The sequence below is a fragment of the Mandrillus leucophaeus genome, unplaced genomic scaffold (genome assembly GCF_000951045.1).
Source record: "Mandrillus leucophaeus isolate KB7577 unplaced genomic scaffold, Mleu.le_1.0 Scaffold60, whole genome shotgun sequence".
Taxonomy (NCBI): domain Eukaryota; kingdom Metazoa; phylum Chordata; class Mammalia; order Primates; family Cercopithecidae; genus Mandrillus; species Mandrillus leucophaeus.
The window spans coordinates 4,860,917-4,879,570 of NW_012106475.1; the positions used below are offsets into that span (position 1 = coordinate 4,860,917).

General features: G+C 42.8%; 1 protein-coding gene across 4 annotated transcripts in view; it reads right to left on the reverse strand.

Annotated features, from left to right (window-relative positions):
- The window catches only part of GNG2 (guanine nucleotide binding protein (G protein), gamma 2), a 154,854-nt gene that overhangs the window by 123,840 nt on the left and 12,360 nt on the right, over positions 1-18,654 (reverse strand). The window contains exon 3 of one of the 4 annotated variants that reach the window (XM_011999729.1): positions 15,332-15,398. The exons of 1 other annotated variant lie outside the window; for it this stretch is intronic. In XM_011999729.1, the coding sequence (XP_011855119.1) occupies positions 15,332-15,398 (67 nt within the window). Of the gene's footprint in view, positions 1-7,693; positions 7,936-15,331; positions 15,399-18,654 lie in introns of those variants that run through there. 2 more of the 4 variants (XM_011999734.1, XM_011999735.1) reach the window with 2 other exon arrangements.

Consider the following 18,654-nt stretch of genomic DNA (forward strand, 5'->3'; position numbering starts at 1 on the left):
ATGAATGAGTTAAAGATGCTTGCTTTCCTAATCCTTCATGAGAAAACAAACACAAATGTTGATGAGGAGAGGAAGGGGATGGGTAAGGAGGCCAAGAGTAGATGGAAGTTGAAGAAGGGGGCTGGAGGAGGGCTAACCATGAAGCCTGAGGTCTTACTGAAGAGGACAGTAGCACAGAGGGACACAGGCAGGGAGAAGGCAAAAGACAGGAGGGAGACAGAAGTAGAGTTGGAAGTAGGTAAGAAAGAGCCATGGCCAGCCTGGTGCGGTGGCTCATGCCTGTAATCCCAGCACCTTGGGAGGCCGAGGCAGGAGGATCACTTGAGTTCAGGAGTTCAAGACCAGCCTGGCCAACATGGCAAAACCCCATTTTTTACTAAAAGTACAAAAATTAGCCAGGCGTGATGGCAGGTGCCTGTAATCCCAGCTACTTGGGAGGCTCAGGCAGAAAAATCACTTGCAACCCTGCCGTGAGCCGAGAGAGCACCACTGTACTCCAACCTGGGCAACAAAGCAAGACTCCACCTAAAAAATAAATAAATAAAAACAAATAAAAAGTTTTTAAAAGAGTCATGGAGGCCTTGCTGTGGATACAAACGGTTTTGCCCAGAGAGAGTTTGACCAGGCTACTAGGAACAAGGGCTCCACACTCCCCAAACCAGGGCTGCCTTATATGTTTCTGAAGTTCTGGTCTTCCCATAAGCAGAAACTGTTCCAAACCCCAGCAAAAGTTGGAGCTGGGCTATTGATTGGGGTCAGGTGAAATAATTTAAACCAAATGTGTTACTACCATAAAAACAGAAACAGTGATTCTGCGAAGTAAAACTTGTTGCTTCCAAAAACTCCCTGAAGATCAATATAGATATTCAGGGACAGGACGGGCATGGTGGCTCATGTCTGTAATCCCAGCACTTTGGGAGGCCAAGGCAGGCGGATCACCTGAGGTCAGGAGTTTGAGACCAGCCTGGCCAAGACGGTGAAACCCCATCTCTACCAAAAATACAAAAATTAGCCAGGCATGGTGGTGCACGCCTGCTCGGGAGGCTGGCTCAGGAGAATCACTTGAGCCTGGGAGGCAGAGGTTGCAGTAAGCCAAGATAGTGCCACTGCACTCCAGCCTGGGCAACAGAGTGAGATTCTGTCCCAAAAAAATAAATAAATAAATAGAGAAGAAAAAGAAATTCAGGGACAACAGGAAACAGGCAAGAAGATCAAGAAGAGGGAGTCTGCAGTGAAGTGTGACAGAGGTTAGAGAACACTGTGCACGCACAAAGCCTTGGAAAAATAGCCCTTTAAAAGGGATGTCAGAATTAAAGGATACAAATATGCAAGATTAATATCACACATGTAAATCATTTTGAAGTATCTTGAAAGAAAAGCTATACAATAATAACTCCAATAATTTATAGGCAAGGCAGAAAGGCAAGACTTAGTTTTTCTGTGCCAAAAATGTAGACTGGACAGCGTGATCTATTTTGTCAGTAAATAGGTTGGCAAGAGAGGATAGGGAATTAAAGGAGCTGTTTAAAGGCATTTTTCTTTGTGTCTTTGTTGATTTCTCTACTGGAAAGGGTTTTCATAAATTTACTTGTGACCTTGCTTGGCTCCCCTGCCTCTATTCTGTACCTAAGTTTTCAGGTTCTCATTTTGAATTTTCTATGACAGAATTTCAAGAACAGAACCACAGCAGTGGAGGGAACTATGGCTTGTGAATGTGTCCCTTCCATCAGAGTCCACTAGAGTGGGATCACTAGACCTGCCACTCCCTGAGGGCAAGGGCTGGGTCTCACATCTCTGCATCTTCAGCACCCACCTCGCACAGCACTTGGCACATTACATGCACTCAGTATTTGTTTGTTAATTTTAACTGAATATAAACAATTAGATCCTGTGGAAGAAAGTTATGACCACTACTGACCATTTTGAAAATACCAGAACATTTTATAAAATCAGCTAAAAATCTAAGAGAATGAGTGAATAACTACTAAGACTGCTTAAAATATTACCAAAAATGTCCCCAGAAATCAAAAAAATGAGAAGAGGAGGTAGCAAGGGGGTAAATGTGATAGTGATTTTGAAAAAGGAAAGACCGTGAAGTTACTGACCAAGTAATAACATTAAACCAGCAGGAAAAAAAAAAAAAAATCTGTCTTTACTCAGATGATAGTAAATCCCACTATATGTAGAAAACTCTTATGAAGCAAAGTGTTGTCAATTGATTGCTCTTCCGGCAAATCTGTGAACTCTGAAGGTGCATTTGCAGTAATGCAAAACACTGCTCACAAAATGTTGCTAAAATGATTTCCATTACTTTAGTAAGAAGCTATTCAGCATTCTTTAAGTATTACTTGTATGATTACACAGGGAAATTTCAACAGAGAAGAATTATGTAGTATAGAGTAAAATTGGAAGTCTCAAATTATTGACTTGGCAAAAATAATCTATAATTAAGATTCCTTAGCAAATTACTATTTTTGTGCAGTTTTATAACTCCCCTCCCTTGCCCGTACAAATTACCACTTCTATATCCTGGTTATAGCTCTTATCACATTGTATTATCATTGCATGTTTACCTCTATCTTCAACCACATGTGAAATCCTAGAATTCACAGGTAATGTCTTACTCAGTCTTGTATCTCTAGTGCCTTATCCAGTGCTCAGTGCATAGGACACAGTAGGTGTGCAATAAATCTTATTTGCATATCTCAATAAAGGCAAGAGCATGACAAGTAAGGTCCAGATATTCATTTTAGGAGGAGGGTGATAAGTCAAATTTCTGTAGGGCTGTTTTTATTTTTAAAATATTAACAAAGTCCTATAGTATCTGTTAGTCTGGCAAGTTTGTTCATTATACCTTATTGTTTATGATTTTATTTTCCAAAGAAAAGAGTGAGTTACATGTTCAAGATCAGTTATGGTCATTGATTCCTTCCTAGTTCAGAATATTGAAATTTACCCAGACCACAGCCAAGTCATTTATTTACTATTAAAATATTTATGTACATCCCTCACTGCTAAATTTTTACATCTAGAAAGTAGATTTGCATAAACTGAAAATTAACAGCATAATATGACTTAAGTAAATCCTGCCAAAATCCTGTCAACACACTTGGTGCAGAGCTGATATAAAAGTGGAAAAATGACATTACAGGCACCCTTATTTAAGGATTACATACATCAATGCTTTTATATCTGAAAGACATGACAGCAATAACCACAAATAACATAGACAAGAGAGAAAAAAGTTGTTCATGCCCCACAGCTGAGAAGGCACCACCAGAAAAAAGATAAGATTTTAAGGAATAAATTAAAGTGTTCAGAATGGATATATTTGCTTAATCTATTTATTAGTGAGACAGACTCCCATTTTATTTTGGAATAACAGTCTAAGGAAACTCTTCAAAGACTCACCATCTATGACAATCATCAGATGGGAAAATAAAAACATCTTTCTACCCTTAAGTCTGTAGGAAGACAACAACTGTGTGCTTGATTAGGCAGGGGTCTTGATGGTGCCTGATACACAGTAAGTGCTCACTAAATCTTTGTCAAATGAGTAAATGAACTCCACAAGAACAATGGAAACTCACTATTCCCATTTATGATATAAGTAAATGACGAGGTTAGTATGTACTCTTAGTATGAGAGTCAAAACTGCTGCTCTAGTACCATTGGGTCAAAAGCTGATGGTGATATGAAGGGCATCTTATGATCAAGGGTTTATGATGAAGACTCCTGTGTAGATTTTGTGTAGAATGATGAGTATGCATATGGGGAGCCAAGTTATGTATTTTGACAACCAGATTATCTCCCCTGCTCCAAGGGAACCTGCTTTATAACCTAAGGGGCTGGTTTCTCCCACTTGGTATCTGGAAAGGTGTTAATTTATCATCGGTTTCTAGGGCCAATGGAGGACAAAAATCATCCTTCCACCCTCTCTAGATTTGGGTGCAAATGTTCCTGAGGCTGCCTTCTTCTTCTTATAATCAATTGATTGGGATAACATTGTGTACATAAGTTCCACGGTGGGTTGGCATTGCATATGCAGTTGATATACTTAGCATATTTGTCCCCACCCAAATCTCATGCTGAACCGTAATTCCCAGTGTTGGAGGTGGGGCCTGGTGGGAGGTATTTGGGTCGTGGGGGTAGATCCCTCATGAACGGCTTGGGCCATTCCCTTGGTGATAAGTGAGCTCTCACTCTGAGTTCACAGGAGATCTGATGACTTAAAAATAGGTGGCACCCCGCTCCCACTCTCTATCTCTTGTTTCTGCTTTTGCCATGTGATGTGCCTGAACCCTCTTCACCTTCTGCCATGACTGTAAGCTTCCTCAGGCCTCCCCAGAAGCTGAGCAGATGTCAGCACCATGCTTCCTGTTCAGCCTGCAGAATGGTGAGCCAATTAAACCTCTTTTCTTTATACATTATCCAGTCTCAGATATTTCTTTATAGCAATGCAAGAACAACCTAATACAATGGACTTTACATGTTCCCCAGTGCCCAGAAGAAAGGTTTTTCTGCTTGTAATCTGTTCTTTTCCTCCGACCATCAGTAACCATAGGTCAGCAATCTTTTTAGCCTCATATGTGCCACAGAAGACAAGAAATTTTCACTGGTACATTTGGTAGATTTCAGGAATAAACAGAAGAAAGAGAATAAGGGAGAAGATTAGGAGGGAGGGGTTTATTCTTTTCATGAGAGCTATTTTTTAAATAAGATTGCTGCAAAGAGAACTCAAATGGGAGCCACATAAACAGGCAATTTTAACAGCCACATAAGAGGCAACTTACTTTAAGAGGGAGAAATATGAAAACTTATTTCTAAAATTAAGGGGCGGGAGTGCAAAAAACAAAAATAAAAATCTCCAAGGAACAGCCAAATGAAAACAACAGAAGCCAAAGAAAGAGAAAGGACCAAGAGGCAACTATGCTGCTTCCAAAACTCGCAGAAACAAAGTTATAATTCCGTGATTAGTAATTAGTCTTTTTAGGGATGGAGTTGGGTTGGGAGGAACAATTTTTTAGTTTAAAAAGGATGGGGATATTACTGGAATTGGCCATATAAAAGTATTCACTTTTTATTAGCCAGGCATGGTGGTACCCGCCTATAGTCCCAACTTACTTGGGAGGCTAAAGTTGGAGGATCACCTGAGCCCAAAAGATAGAGGCTGCAATGAGTTGCAATGATCATGGCACTGCACTCCATCATGGGCAACACAGTGAAACCCTGTCTCAAAAACAAACAAACAAACAACAACAACACAAAAACCCCATTTGCTTTCTATCTAAAATTGGGTATAATTCATACATTTGAATATACAAATATTTATTGGAAGTTTACTAGGTGCCAGAAGGAAACAAAACAGTGTTTCTGATCTCATGGATTTTATATGCTAGTGAGGGAATCGAAAAATAAAATCATTAATAGATAAATATGTTAGGTAGCATTAAATTTGGAGAGGAAAAATAAAGCAGTGAAGGGGAACAGAGCAGCAGGAATGCACACAACATTTTAAACTGGATGATCAAGGAAGGGTGCTGGTTATTCTCTGATTGCCATCTCCTCCCTCACCGTTTTCTGTTCATTCTCCATTTTTCTTTGCTTTGCTCTCCAAGATGGCCCTTAATTATTCTGGGCTTCTACTGTTCGTACTCTAGTATAGTCTCTTCCCACACTGACTCAGAACTGATCTGTGTGACTAATAGAATGTGACTGAGATGACAATGTGTGATTTTCAAGGTTAGGTTGTAACAGGCCCTGTAGCTTCCACCTTGGCCTCCTTGATCATTTGCTCTGAGGGAAACCAGGTGCCATGTTGTGAGGTCACTCAAGCTGCCCTGTGGAGAGGCCCACATGGGGAGGATCTTAGGTCTCCTGTCAACAACCAGCACCAACTTGCCAGCCATGTAAGCAAGCCACCTTGGAAATGGATCCTCCACCCCAGACAAGGCTTCAAACAACTGATATTTTAACTGTAACCTCAAGTGAGACTGAGGGCCAGAAATACCAAGATAAGCTGCTCCCAAATTCCTGACCCACAGAAACTATAAGAGAAAAAGTATATATTGTATGAAACCTCTATGTTTTGGGGATCGTTTGTTATGCAACAGTAGATAACTTGTATAGTACCCAGTACTTCATTACTCCAACTCCCTTAGTCTCTGATTTCCATCTGTGTTAGACCAGTGGGTAGAAAGTGAGGTCAGTGTGTCCATTCCTCAGCATTGTTCTCTGGTCCTGGTTTCCTTCCTCAAGAACCACAGCTTCTTCTAGGCAGCCCCACAGGTGTCCAGGACTGCAACTCTCTGCATTCCTACAACACTAGCCCCTTCAAGCCTAGATGTGGCATCAGATCTTGCTGTTGGTTTCCTGATCCCCACACATATCTCGGTAAACACTCCCTTCATTCTCCTAAAAATGGTGCGCCTTCTATTTCCTAAAATACCCAGGCTGATACAAACGTCCTCCTGCAGGAGAAGACATTTAGACAGAGACCTGAAGGAAGTGAGAGGAGGCCACCTAACATCTAGGGAAGAATATTTCAACAAGTGCACAACACCCTCCCGAGACTGCGGAAGTTGGGCGTGTTCAGAAGCAGCAAGGAGGGGTCAGCATGGATAGAGCAGAATGCACACATAGGGTATAAGGATGGGGCAGTAGTCGAGGGCTACACTTAATCGAGTTTTGTGGGTCATGGTTGTATTCTGAGTGTGATGTACAGCCATGGGGTGGGAAATGGTCTGAATGAGGGCATGGCATGATCTGGCTTGCATTGTGAGACCAGAATGAAGGTAGCCAAAATGGAAACCAGAACAATGAGAAGGGCCTTTTGAAATTTAGAAAGATGATGTTGGCTTGGCTTAGGATGATGAACAGTAAAGGCGAAGGCGATGGGGAGAGACTGGATTCAGGCTCTATTTTGAAACTAGGGCTATAAGAATTTGCTGCTGACTTGGATGTAAGGGAAGGAGAGTAAGGGGGAGGAAGACTCCAAAGTGAATGGTGACTGGTGGAGCTATTTACTAGGATGGAATCAAGAGAGTGGAGGGGGCAGTGTGGAGGGAAGAGGGGAGGAAATCAAGAATTTGTTCATCTCAACTTCAAAAGAGGAAAAGCGTAACCTTCTACTGTTAAAAAGGAAGATGAGAAGTCATTTTTCATTTTACAAACAACAACAACAACAACAAAAAAAAACGGACCTGTATTCATAGAGTAACATCGCTATGTCCTGGCCTATTAGAATATCACCATTAGAAGACTTTTTAAAATCAAGGAGCACATTCTCAATTTTAGTTGGAAGTGCGATCAACTCTTGGTAATTTGCTCTCCAAAGATCAGACTAAATAAATCCAGGAGCTAAGGCCTTCTGAGGGCCCAGGGCCCCTCTTGTCTGTGATAAAACTCAACCCGCCTATAGGTGGAAGATTTTACACCACTGAGGATTCTAATTATCCTGCCTGTAAAAGATAATCTCACTGGTTAACTTCCCCTGACTTTCTTTTTTTAAATTTGAAATGTGACTACCTTCAGCTCCAGGATGTGACAGGAAACAAGACTTAACAGATACTTCCGTTTTTCTTGGGACAGCACGCCTCAGCCCACTTCCGCAGTCAGGGCTCCTCTTACCATAAAAGTAGAGCTGTGCCCCCACCCAAACCAAGAGGCTCACTTCTTATACAACGTCGGTTACCTGCTTTCCTTTGCAGACTTGAAGTGTCAGAGAATCTGCCAATTGGGGTTGGCACTCCCGCTTACAGACTTCCCTCTACAGACGCTGCAGAGACCAAGTGGCATTCGTCACCTCTCATCTGTGCTGAGGGGAGAAGGCGACGCCCTGTGCCTCATGGTGGGGTCGGCTGCATGCTCACTCCCACCCTCCCAGTCTGCATCTTGCCTGGGGATGCCAGTTCACAGGCCTGTCTTGATGACAACGGGCGTTTGTTGTTGTTGATTTCATAATGACCTCTGTCTAAAAATTCTGTAGGCTTTCAGGAAGGGACACAGCCTACCATGATAAAATGGACTTCTCCTCCCCTCCCCCTCTGGTTACCATGGCAACTCTGAATGACTGATTTCCTGGTTGCCATGTAGATGCAGTGGGATCCCAGCCGCTGCACCACACAAAGACGTCAGTAAGAATAGCAAGAAAACAAAAAACAAAACCAAAAAAATCACGTTTGAAAAGACAAAGGATTGCATCTCAAGCTTTCTTCTCTCACACAAAAGTGGAGGGAAGGAAGCAATTGTAATTACGAATGGTGCCCTTCCTGGAGTAGAGGTGCATGCACCTGTCCCACATGGGAGGGAAGACTGGAAAAAGGGGAAATCCCTTTTCTTGTAGCTAGGGGTGTTGGCATGGTGACGGGAAGGCAGATGCCACTCTCAGGTGGCTAGAGCCCTTCAGCACTCAGCCTGCGTTCCACCAAGGAAACCTGAAATATTCAACTGGGTGGCAGAATTAAGTTAGGTAGAAAACAAAGCAAAAAACAGGTCTCACAGACATTTTTTTAGAATGTTCTTCTTTTTATAGTTCTAAATTTTAGGATTAAGATTCCAAACGCTCAAATTTAATATGGGGTTGAAGTTGAATTTTTACTTCTATTCAACAACTTCAGAGAATTAACAACAAATTTAAATGGTTTCCTGTCTTTTTAAAATTGATTTGTAACAGCCTGATAAAACCATGTAACAAAAGTTGGTTAATCCAGGTTTCTATGGTTTTCATAGCCTGGGTAATATCTGTCTTTAGTAATATGTATGAAGAGCACTTGTGTGTGAAAAAAATTGTATGTAAAAAATATTCTATATTACTCCAAATATATACAAAAACTAAAATGGTTGATAACACACCTCCTTGATTTTTCATGATTATATCTGAGTCAAGTAGTTTAAAATTAATCTGTTTTTCCTTTTCCAATATCCACCTTTCTACCTTTTTGTCAAAAGGTAGAAAGTGGTTTATACATTTAAAAAACTGAATTGGGTAGGATTCACACAGAGTTACGGGTGCTTTACTGTTAATTTTTGGCTGCTGAATCACGAGGTCATTTTGTGATACCTATCTTGTCAAAGGTGGAAGCTGCAATGAACTAGAGTGTCCCACGTTTTATAAATGCTGGAGCAGTGACGTCGACAGACAAAGCTCTGTGCCCAGGGGACTACAGAGCACAAAGAGGATGGATCCAGCCCTGTAACTACCATTTTTTAATATTATTTCCAGCATGTACCACTGCCTCATCACTCAGACCAGCATGTCCCAAACTGGATCAATATGTGTGGCACACAGGGTAAAAAGTACAGATGGGGAAATCAGAGCTCAACTCATTTTCAAAATCTTAGGTTCAAGAACATTGACCAGGTTTATTTACCATGGGACTTCTCAGGGCTTTTGATATTCTGATATCTGGGATGACTCTCTGAGAGGGAATTCTACAGAGTAAGAATGTGGCGTTTCCCAAACATATTTGGCCACTGAGTACTGCTTTCACAGAATCATCGTAGTTCTTCAGAGCATCCTTTGAGAAATGCTGGGCAAGATTGTCTCTAAGATCTAAGTATAGTTTAAAGATCCATGGATACTTATGTATTTATTGAGACAGGTCTCACTGTCACCCAGGTTGGAGTGCAGTGGCATGATCTCAGCTCACTGCAGCCTCGACCTCCTGGGCTCAGTCAATCCTCCCACCTCAGCCTCCTGAGTAGCTAGGACCACACAGATGCGCACCACCATACCCGACTAATTTTGGTATTTTTTTTGTAGACATAGAGCTTCACCATGTTGCCCAGGTTGGTCTCAAACTCCTGGGCTCAAGCAATCCACCCGCCTCGATCTCCCAAAGTGCTGGCATGAGCCACTGCACCAGCCTTTATTAATGATTGAAAATTACGTATTTTTAAAAAGTGATTTGGCCCATATGATACACTAATTTAGCCCATAGAGAAACAGATTTTTAAGAGAGGCAAGAGAAAAAAAAGAATTCACAATAAATTCGGTGTCTTTTATCTATTTTAAATCAAAGCAAGAGCACCAAGTTGTTTCAATAAAAATTGTGGCAGGAGGGCCGGGCACAGTGGCCCATGCCTGTAATCACAGCACTTTGGGAGGCCAAGGCAGAAGGATCACGAGGTCAGGAGTTTGAGACCAGCCTGCCCAACATGGTGAAACCCCATCCTTACCAACAATACAAAAAATTAGCCGGCGTGGTGGCTTGCACCTATAATCCCAGCTACTCGGGAGGCTGAGGCAGAAGAATTGCTTGAACCTGGGAGGCGGAGGTTGCAGTGAGCCAAGATTGTGCCATTGCACTTTGTACTACAGCCTGGGCGACAGTGCGAGACTCCGTCTCAAAAAAAGAAAAAAAATTGTGGCAGGAGGTGAAGAGGAACAGATACCGAGGGCCATGGTGTGGCGCCTCCAGGGGGGGTCAGCCAGAAGCTATGGTAGGTTCTCCTGGGAAGGAACCACCAGTGCTCAGGGGACTTTCTTGGAATTGAGTCCTCTTCCGTGGAGGTTTTGGGGCTTCCATCTGAGCATACTAACTCTTTATACAACACTCCTCTCCACCCACACACACACACAGAGCTGTCAACAACAGCAGAGTCACCAGCAGCTTCAGCACCACTGAAGCCAACAAAGAAAACAATGACTTAGAGAAACTCCTCCTCCTCTTCCTCTCCTCTGAGACATCATGAGTACCAAGGGGACAGTCTCAGACATAAGATCTGCCCCCTACCCAGCCTAGTCCAGCCTACCCTGGGGAAAGAGAGTTTGAACCAAATATGAGATGGGAAACCAGACCAGATTGTTTTAATAAACACAAGTGATGACTTATGAGTTATGACATAGAATCAAATGGTAAGGGGACTGGGTCCCTAGAGGGAAAGGACAGTCAATAACAGGAACGTACAGCTGGTAGCAGCCATTTGCAAGATAAAACTGCTCCATGTTTCTGCCTCAACAAATTGAATGTCTTCAATCAAACTAGTTGAGTATCTTTTTTAATATTATTTCCAGCATGTACCACTGCCTCATCACTCAGACCAGCATGTCCCAAACTGGATCAATATGTGTGGCACACAGGGTAAAAAGTACAGATGGGGAAATCAGAGCTCAACTCATTTTCAAAATCTTAGGTTCAAGAACATTGACCAGGTTTATTTACCATGGGACTTCTCAGGGCTTTTGATATTCTGATATCTGGGATGACTCTCTGAGAGGGAATTCTACAGAGTAAGAATGTGGCGTTTCCCAAACATATTTGGCCACTGAGTACTGCTTTCACAGAATCATCGTAGTTCTTCAGAGCATCCTTTGAGAAATGCTGGGCAAGATTGTCTCTAAGATCTAAGTATAGTTTAAAGATCCATGGATACTTATGTATTTATTGAGACAGGTCTCACTGTCACCCAGGTTGGAGTGCAGTGGCATGATCTCAGCTCACTGCAGCCTCGACCTCCTGGGCTCAGTCAATCCTCCCACCTCAGCCTCCTGAGTAGCTAGGACCACACAGATGCGCACCACCATACCCGACTAATTTTGGTATTTTTTTTGTAGACATAGAGCTTCACCATGTTGCCCAGGTTGGTCTCAAACTCCTGGGCTCAAGCAATCCACCCGCCTCGATCTCCCAAAGTGCTGGCATGAGCCACTGCACCAGCCTTTATTAATGATTGAAAATTACGTATTTTTAAAAAGTGATTTGGCCCATATGATACACTAATTTAGCCCATAGAGAAACAGATTTTTAAGAGAGGCAAGAGAAAAAAAAGAATTCACAATAAATTCGGTGTCTTTTATCTATTTTAAATCAAAGCAAGAGCACCAAGTTGTTTCAATAAAAATTGTGGCAGGAGGGCCGGGCACAGTGGCCCATGCCTGTAATCACAGCACTTTGGGAGGCCAAGGCAGAAGGATCACAAGGTCAGGAGTTTGAGACCAGCCTGCCCAACATGGTGAAACCCCATCCTTACCAACAATACAAAAAATTAGCCGGCGTGGTGGCTTGCACCTATAATCCCAGCTACTCGGGAGGCTGAGGCAGAAGAATTGCTTGAACCTGGGAGGCGGAGGTTGCAGTGAGCCAAGATTGTGCCATTGCACTTTGTACTACAGCCTGGGCGACAGTGCGAGACTCCGTCTCAAAAAAAGAAAAAAAATTGTGGCAGGAGGTGAAGAGGAACAGATACCGAGGGCCATGGTGTGGCGCCTCCAGGGGGGGTCAGCCAGAAGCTATGGTAGGTTCTCCTGGGAAGGAACCACCAGTGCTCAGGGGACTTTCTTGGAATTGAGTCCTCTTCCGTGGAGGTTTTGGGGCTTCCATCTGAGCATACTAACTCTTTATACAACACTCCTCTCCACCCACACACACACACAGAGCTGTCAACAACAGCAGAGTCACCAGCAGCTTCAGCACCACTGAAGCCAACAAAGAAAACAATGACTTAGAGAAACTCCTCCTCCTCTTCCTCTCCTCTGAGACATCATGAGTACCAAGGGGACAGTCTCAGACATAAGATCTGCCCCCTACCCAGCCTAGTCCAGCCTACCCTGGGGAAAGAGAGTTTGAACCAAATATGAGATGGGAAACCAGACCAGATTGTTTTAATAAACACAAGTGATGACTTATGAGTTATGACATAGAATCAAATGGTAAGGGGACTGGGTCCCTAGAGGGAAAGGACAGTCAATAACAGGAACGTACAGCTGGTAGCAGCCATTTGCAAGATAAAACTGCTCCATGTTTCTGCCTCAACAAATTGAATGTCTTCAATCAAACTAGTCGAGTATCTGGGAAAGTCCCATGAACAAAGCAGGAAGGAGCAGAGTGAACTGAGAAGAGAACACACAGCTGGGAGAGGCACAGAAAGGAGACACATTTCCTTTGCCTGAGTCACCAGGAAAGTCTTGAGAGCAGCGGCGGAAACCAAGGTGGCGGCCAATGGCTGGGGAGGAGAAAGGGGGCCTTGCAGACTGAGGCAACTGGCTGCTCAGAAGCATGAGTTGGGCCAGAGCATGGCTTATCCTGTGAGCCATGAATAGCTTGGCATAGTGGGACCAAAAGGCCAGGGTATGTGGGTATGGTGGACTGAAGAGGTGGGCTGGGGTTAACTGAGGAAGTACCTTCCATGGCAATTTGATCAAAATGGAAACATAAGGAACCATTAAAAATGTTAGTCAAGGGGACTGATGTGACCGGGTTTGCATGTTGGAAAGACTGCCCCGTGACAGTGTGGGATAGGCATTGAAAGAAGGGTTGAGGGCAGGAGCAGAGTGGACACACTCAAAATATTTGAGGGTTTTATTTTTTAACTTTAAGTTCTGGGATGCATGTGCAGATCGTGCAGGTCACATAGGTATACATATGCCATGGTAGTTTGCTGCACCCGTCAACCTGTCATCCAGGTTTTAAGCCCTGCATGCATTAGGTATTTGCCCTAATGCTCTCCCTCCCCTTGCCCCTGACTCCCCGACAGGCCCCAATGTGTGATGTTCCCATCCCTGTGTCCGTGTGTTCTCATTGTTCTATTTGAGGGGTTTCTATAGCAGTTGGCAGTCAGGTGTCTGGGTATGTCTGTGAGGAGGTAAGAGGGAGAGAAGAGCAAGAAAGAGGAGGTCAGCATTAATTCCAAGAGTGAGACAACCAAGTAGATGTCTGTGCCTTCATCCAGCCCTTCAACAAGTATACATTTGCATTAATATAGAAGCATCATTTCTTCCCTCTCCCCTGAAGACCTTGCCTATGATTTACAGTGAGGAGGGCATTGATTAAAAACACCTGAAATAGTTCAGCTAATTATAACTTAATTGGGTTGTTAGTCTCTTCTGCAGTCTTTAGCTGCAACATCTCAGCCTGCTACCTTAGTGGCAACAAGATTAACAGCAGAGTTCTCCAGAGGGAGAAGAAAATTTTTCTTCAATTCTGGCAAATAGGCCAGGTGTGGTGACTCATGCCTGTAATCCCAGTACTTCTGGAAACTGAGGCAGGCAGATCACTTGGGGTCAGGAGTTCGAGACCAGCCTAGACAACATGGTAAAACCCTATCTCTACTAAAAATACAAAAATTAGCTGAGTGTGGTGGTGTGTGCCTGTACTCCCAGCTTCTGGGGAGGCTGAGGCATGAGAATCACCTGAATCCAGGAGGCAGAGGTTGCAATGAGCTGAGATTGTGCCACTACACTCCAGCCTGGGCAACAGAGTGAGATGCTGTCTCAAAAAAAAAAAAAAAAAGTCTGGCAAATAACTGTACTCTGAAAAAGGGTCACACACAGGCCATTTGTGGTAACATAGGCCAACCAACCATCTTGTTAAATAAATTTTGGGCCCTGAGTAGGTCTGTGACCATTGGGGTGGGACCTCAGGAAAAGCTACTCTGGAACTGGGACAGTAGGTGTCCCAGCTTCTGAGCACTTCCATTTGTGTGTGCGGAGCCCTGTGGCTGCTGCAAAAGAAATTCTGCCTGCCGTCATAGGTTCCATTATTGCTGGGCACAACTTGGACAGCTCTAGAGGATGCAGAAGGGAGAAACAAATGAACTGTTCTGGTATAGACCTGGGGAAGATGCTTCCTTGTTCTCTCTACAAAATAACATGTATTAAAATCAAATTTTTAGAAAATGTATTTCAAGACACCAACGCCAGACTAAAAGATTCTAATTGTACCTTCTTGCATGAATCCCTATGTCTAGACTAGATATTATCAGGACAATAGTCTCATATCTGAATAAGCTTTTAGTGTGCTGGCTCTGAATAGGAGCATTTTTCAAGGACCTCAATTTTATTATGGTTTAGGTCAGGAGAGGGCAAATAAGCATGACATCATAGTAACCATCCAGGAGAGCTAAAAAGGAGGCCCTCTTGACAACAGGAAAATAACATACAGTGAATTAGAAACTTCATTAGACAGAATGTTCAGAGATCAGCCTGTTTTCCTTGATGGGATTTTCTGGGTAGCTGTGTGTAAACAGTTAACTTATATTAAACATCTTTCTTAAATATACTAATAATATAATTTTCATGCATAGTCTATTGGACACAATTTATTCTTCTTTCTTGAAGGAGTCTGCATTGCCTGGAACTGTCATTAAAATCACAGTTGTCATTGTATGGCCCCAAAGAAAAGCATTTCCTTGTATCTATACCTACCTCTATATGCTGGAAGTCTTGTCTATTTCACAATAATTTCCTGTTTCCTACAAAGTGATTTTTCTCATCTGCCTTTCATCTCTTCCTTCTCTTCCCTTTTCATATGCCTTAATGTTTTGCTTGCTTGTTTTCTTTCCTTTTAATGGTTCTGTTGAAATATTACTGTGGACTTCAAAACCAGATTACCTGGGTTCAAATCCAGGCTCCAATACTTAATTAGCTGTGTGACTTTTCTATGCTCTGGGATTCTTGTCTGTAAAATGGAGAGAAAAATAGTATCTACCTTAGAGGATTACGGTGAGGATTATATGAATTTCATATAGAACAAACACTGCCAGGCTTTTTTGTTTTTTTGGTGGAGACTCTAAACATAGGGTTCCCAAACCTGGTCAAATATCAGAATCACCTGGGGAGAAATTTTAAAGTCTACGTTCTTGGGTCCTCTGCCATAGATTCTGACTCAGTCAGTCTGGAGAGGGGCCTGTTGCAGCTGATTCACGGAGTAACATTTGGGAACCATTACTTAAAATGTGGGGGTCTCCTGTGGTGCTGTCCTTGTTTTTCCCTCGTATTCTCTTGCATTTTCCTCCATTTGTAAGTCTGGGGTTTTCTTTGCCTGCTAGTTATGGACCTCTGTATAACTACCCATTTTCTTACTTGCTAAACTGACCAACCATAGTATTTTGTTGATCTTGGGTTTCATATTATGCATTTGTGGTCACTCCTCATGGTATGATTGTGACTTCTACTCTTGGAAAAAAATTACCAGATACATGAAGGCTCCAATTAATCTAGATTTGCTGTGGTGAAAGATAGTACATTGTTGTAGCATTATACATGAGGGACTGAACCTAGCTTTAGGGATCAGCATATTGTAAGGTAGGAGAAGCTTCAGGGATTTGCTTATCTAACATAACTAACTGATATAAAAGAAAGGAGGGGGTTGTCTTCTGCCATATAATCATAGCAGATGTGCTAAAAGGCAGTCACTTACAGGGCTCTGAAAGGTCAGGCTACTCTCCTGGTTGTTTGACCTATGGGCAGATTGATGGAAATAGATTATTTCTCTCTTTATCCATTCCCTGAGTCCAAAACCACCTTATGCTCTACCTCAGGAAATATTCTGAGGCAACAGAATGAGTGACAATCCAGGCACAAGGCTGAGAAGCAAAATTTAAGGTGCAGAGAGTTTGAGATTGGGGCACCAGTGGAAGAGGGAGAACAGAAGTGAGGTGTTTACAGAGGAGAGAAGTCTCTCGGTAAACTGGGAACTGGGCAACTGTGGGGACTGCATCCAGGGTGGAGAACTAAGACTGTGCCCAGTAAAGAGGGAGGAGGACAAATGGGCTCAAGGAGCTACTTTGGATTCTCTGTTGGAGGTAGATTTTGTGTGGAACATTTTATAGATGTCACAGGGGACATGATTGATGGAAAGATGCAACAGACACTGTACAGGAACATAAAGTTTTTTAGTCATAAAATAAGGGATAAAGAAAGTTCTGGGTTGGCGGGGCGCGGTGGCTCACACCTGTAATCCCAGCACTTTGGGAGGCCGAGGCGGGCGGATCACGAGGTCTGGAGATCAAGACCATCCTGACTAACACAGTGAAACCCCATCTCTACTAAAAACACAAAAAATTAGCTGGGCGCGGTGGCAGGCACCTGTAGTCCCAGCTACTCAGGAGGTTGAGGCAGGAGAATGGCGTGAACCCGGGAGGCGGACCTTGCAGTGAGGCCACTGCATTCCAGCCTGGGTGACACAGCGAGACTCTGTCTCAAAAAAAAAAAAAAAAAAAAAAAAAAGAAAGAAAGAAAGAAAGAAAAAGTTCTGGGAGTAAAGGAGAAGATAAAGTGTCATGCTCCCAGACTGAGGTGCAGGCTTCCATATTCCCAGCTCCGACAATGACATCTAGCTAATTGATGGAGCTGCCCAGGTGGAGCAGTGATTTCACTAGGCATGAGAAACTCACCTCTGCCCATTCTTACAGGTACTTTCATACCTTCTGGAGTCCTTCACAGTATCCTGGTTGCCAGATGCAAGTAACTGATTCAAAACTACAACACATTTCTAATGCTTATTGCAAGACAGTTAATCAAAGACCAACTCCCCAGGAGCATCCTACAACTCGTTGAAGTTGCAAGACTGTTGGAGACCTACCCCAGAACGGTAATAACATGAAGATAGACATGGTTCTGCACATATTCCAGGACTCCATATTTATACTGAATGACTAAAAGTAAATCTGTTTAAAAAATTAAAAGTGTTATGGTACATCTTGCTCTTTTTCCATTTAAAAAAATTAAAGCATAATTTGCATATAGCAAGATTTACCCTTTTTAAAGTAGTTATGTGAGTTTGACAAACACACACAATCATATAACCACTGCCACGATCAAGATATAGAACAGCTGCATCACCCCTAAAATTCTGTCATACTCCTTTGTAGTTAACTCCTCCAGCCCCTGGCATCTGACAACCACTGATGTTTTTATCTTGTGAAAGGAAAATAAGTCTTGGGACACCAAAGTCACTAAGCCAAAGGGAAAAGTCAAGCTGGGAACTGTGTAGGGCAAAGCTACCTCACATTCTATTCCTAAAAAGATAGCTACTAAGATTAAAAAGCTACATACCTCCCTCACAAGGAATTTCCTTGAGGACAAAGGACAGACAGAACTCAAAGTCACCCCTCTGCTCATTTTGGAAAGGCTAATCAGAAACTCAAAAGAATGCAACCATTTGTCTCTTAGCTACCTATGACCTGGAAGCCCCCTCCCTCTTTCGAGTTGTCCCACCTTTCCAGACTGAACCAATGTTCATCTTATATATATTGATTGATGTCTCCTGTCTCCCTAAAATGTATAAAACTAAGCTATGCCCCGACCACCTTGGGCACATGTCGTCAGGGCCTCCTCAGGCTGTGTCACAGGCGTGTTCTTAAGCAAAATAAACTTCCTAAATTGACTGAGACCTGTCTCGGATACTTGGGGTTCACAATCTGTATAGTTTTGCTTTTTCCAGAATGTCAAATATATGGAATCATTACAATAGGTGGCCTTTTGGACTTGAGTTATTTGACTTGGCACGCTGTAATGGAGATTCATCCATGGGGTGTACATGCCAGTGGGTCACTTATTGCTGAGTGTCTTGCATTTTTTTTTTTTTTTTTTGAGTCAGGGTCTTACTCTGTCGCCCAGGCTGCAGTGCAGTGGTGACACAATGACAGCTCACTGCAGCCTCGATCTCCCAGTCTCAACCAATCCTCTCACCGTAGCCTCCTATCCGGGACTAAAGGTGTGCACCACCAAACCGGCTAGTTTTTTAATATTCTTTGTAGAGATGGGGTCTGTATTAGCTAGGGTTCTCTAGAGGGATAGAACTAATAGGATAGATGTATATATAAACGTGAGTTTATTAGGGAGTATTGCACTTTACCATATGAATGCTGTATCTCAATAAAAAATTTAAAACACTTTTCTTTTTGTCAATATATAATTTGTAGCAAGTGCAA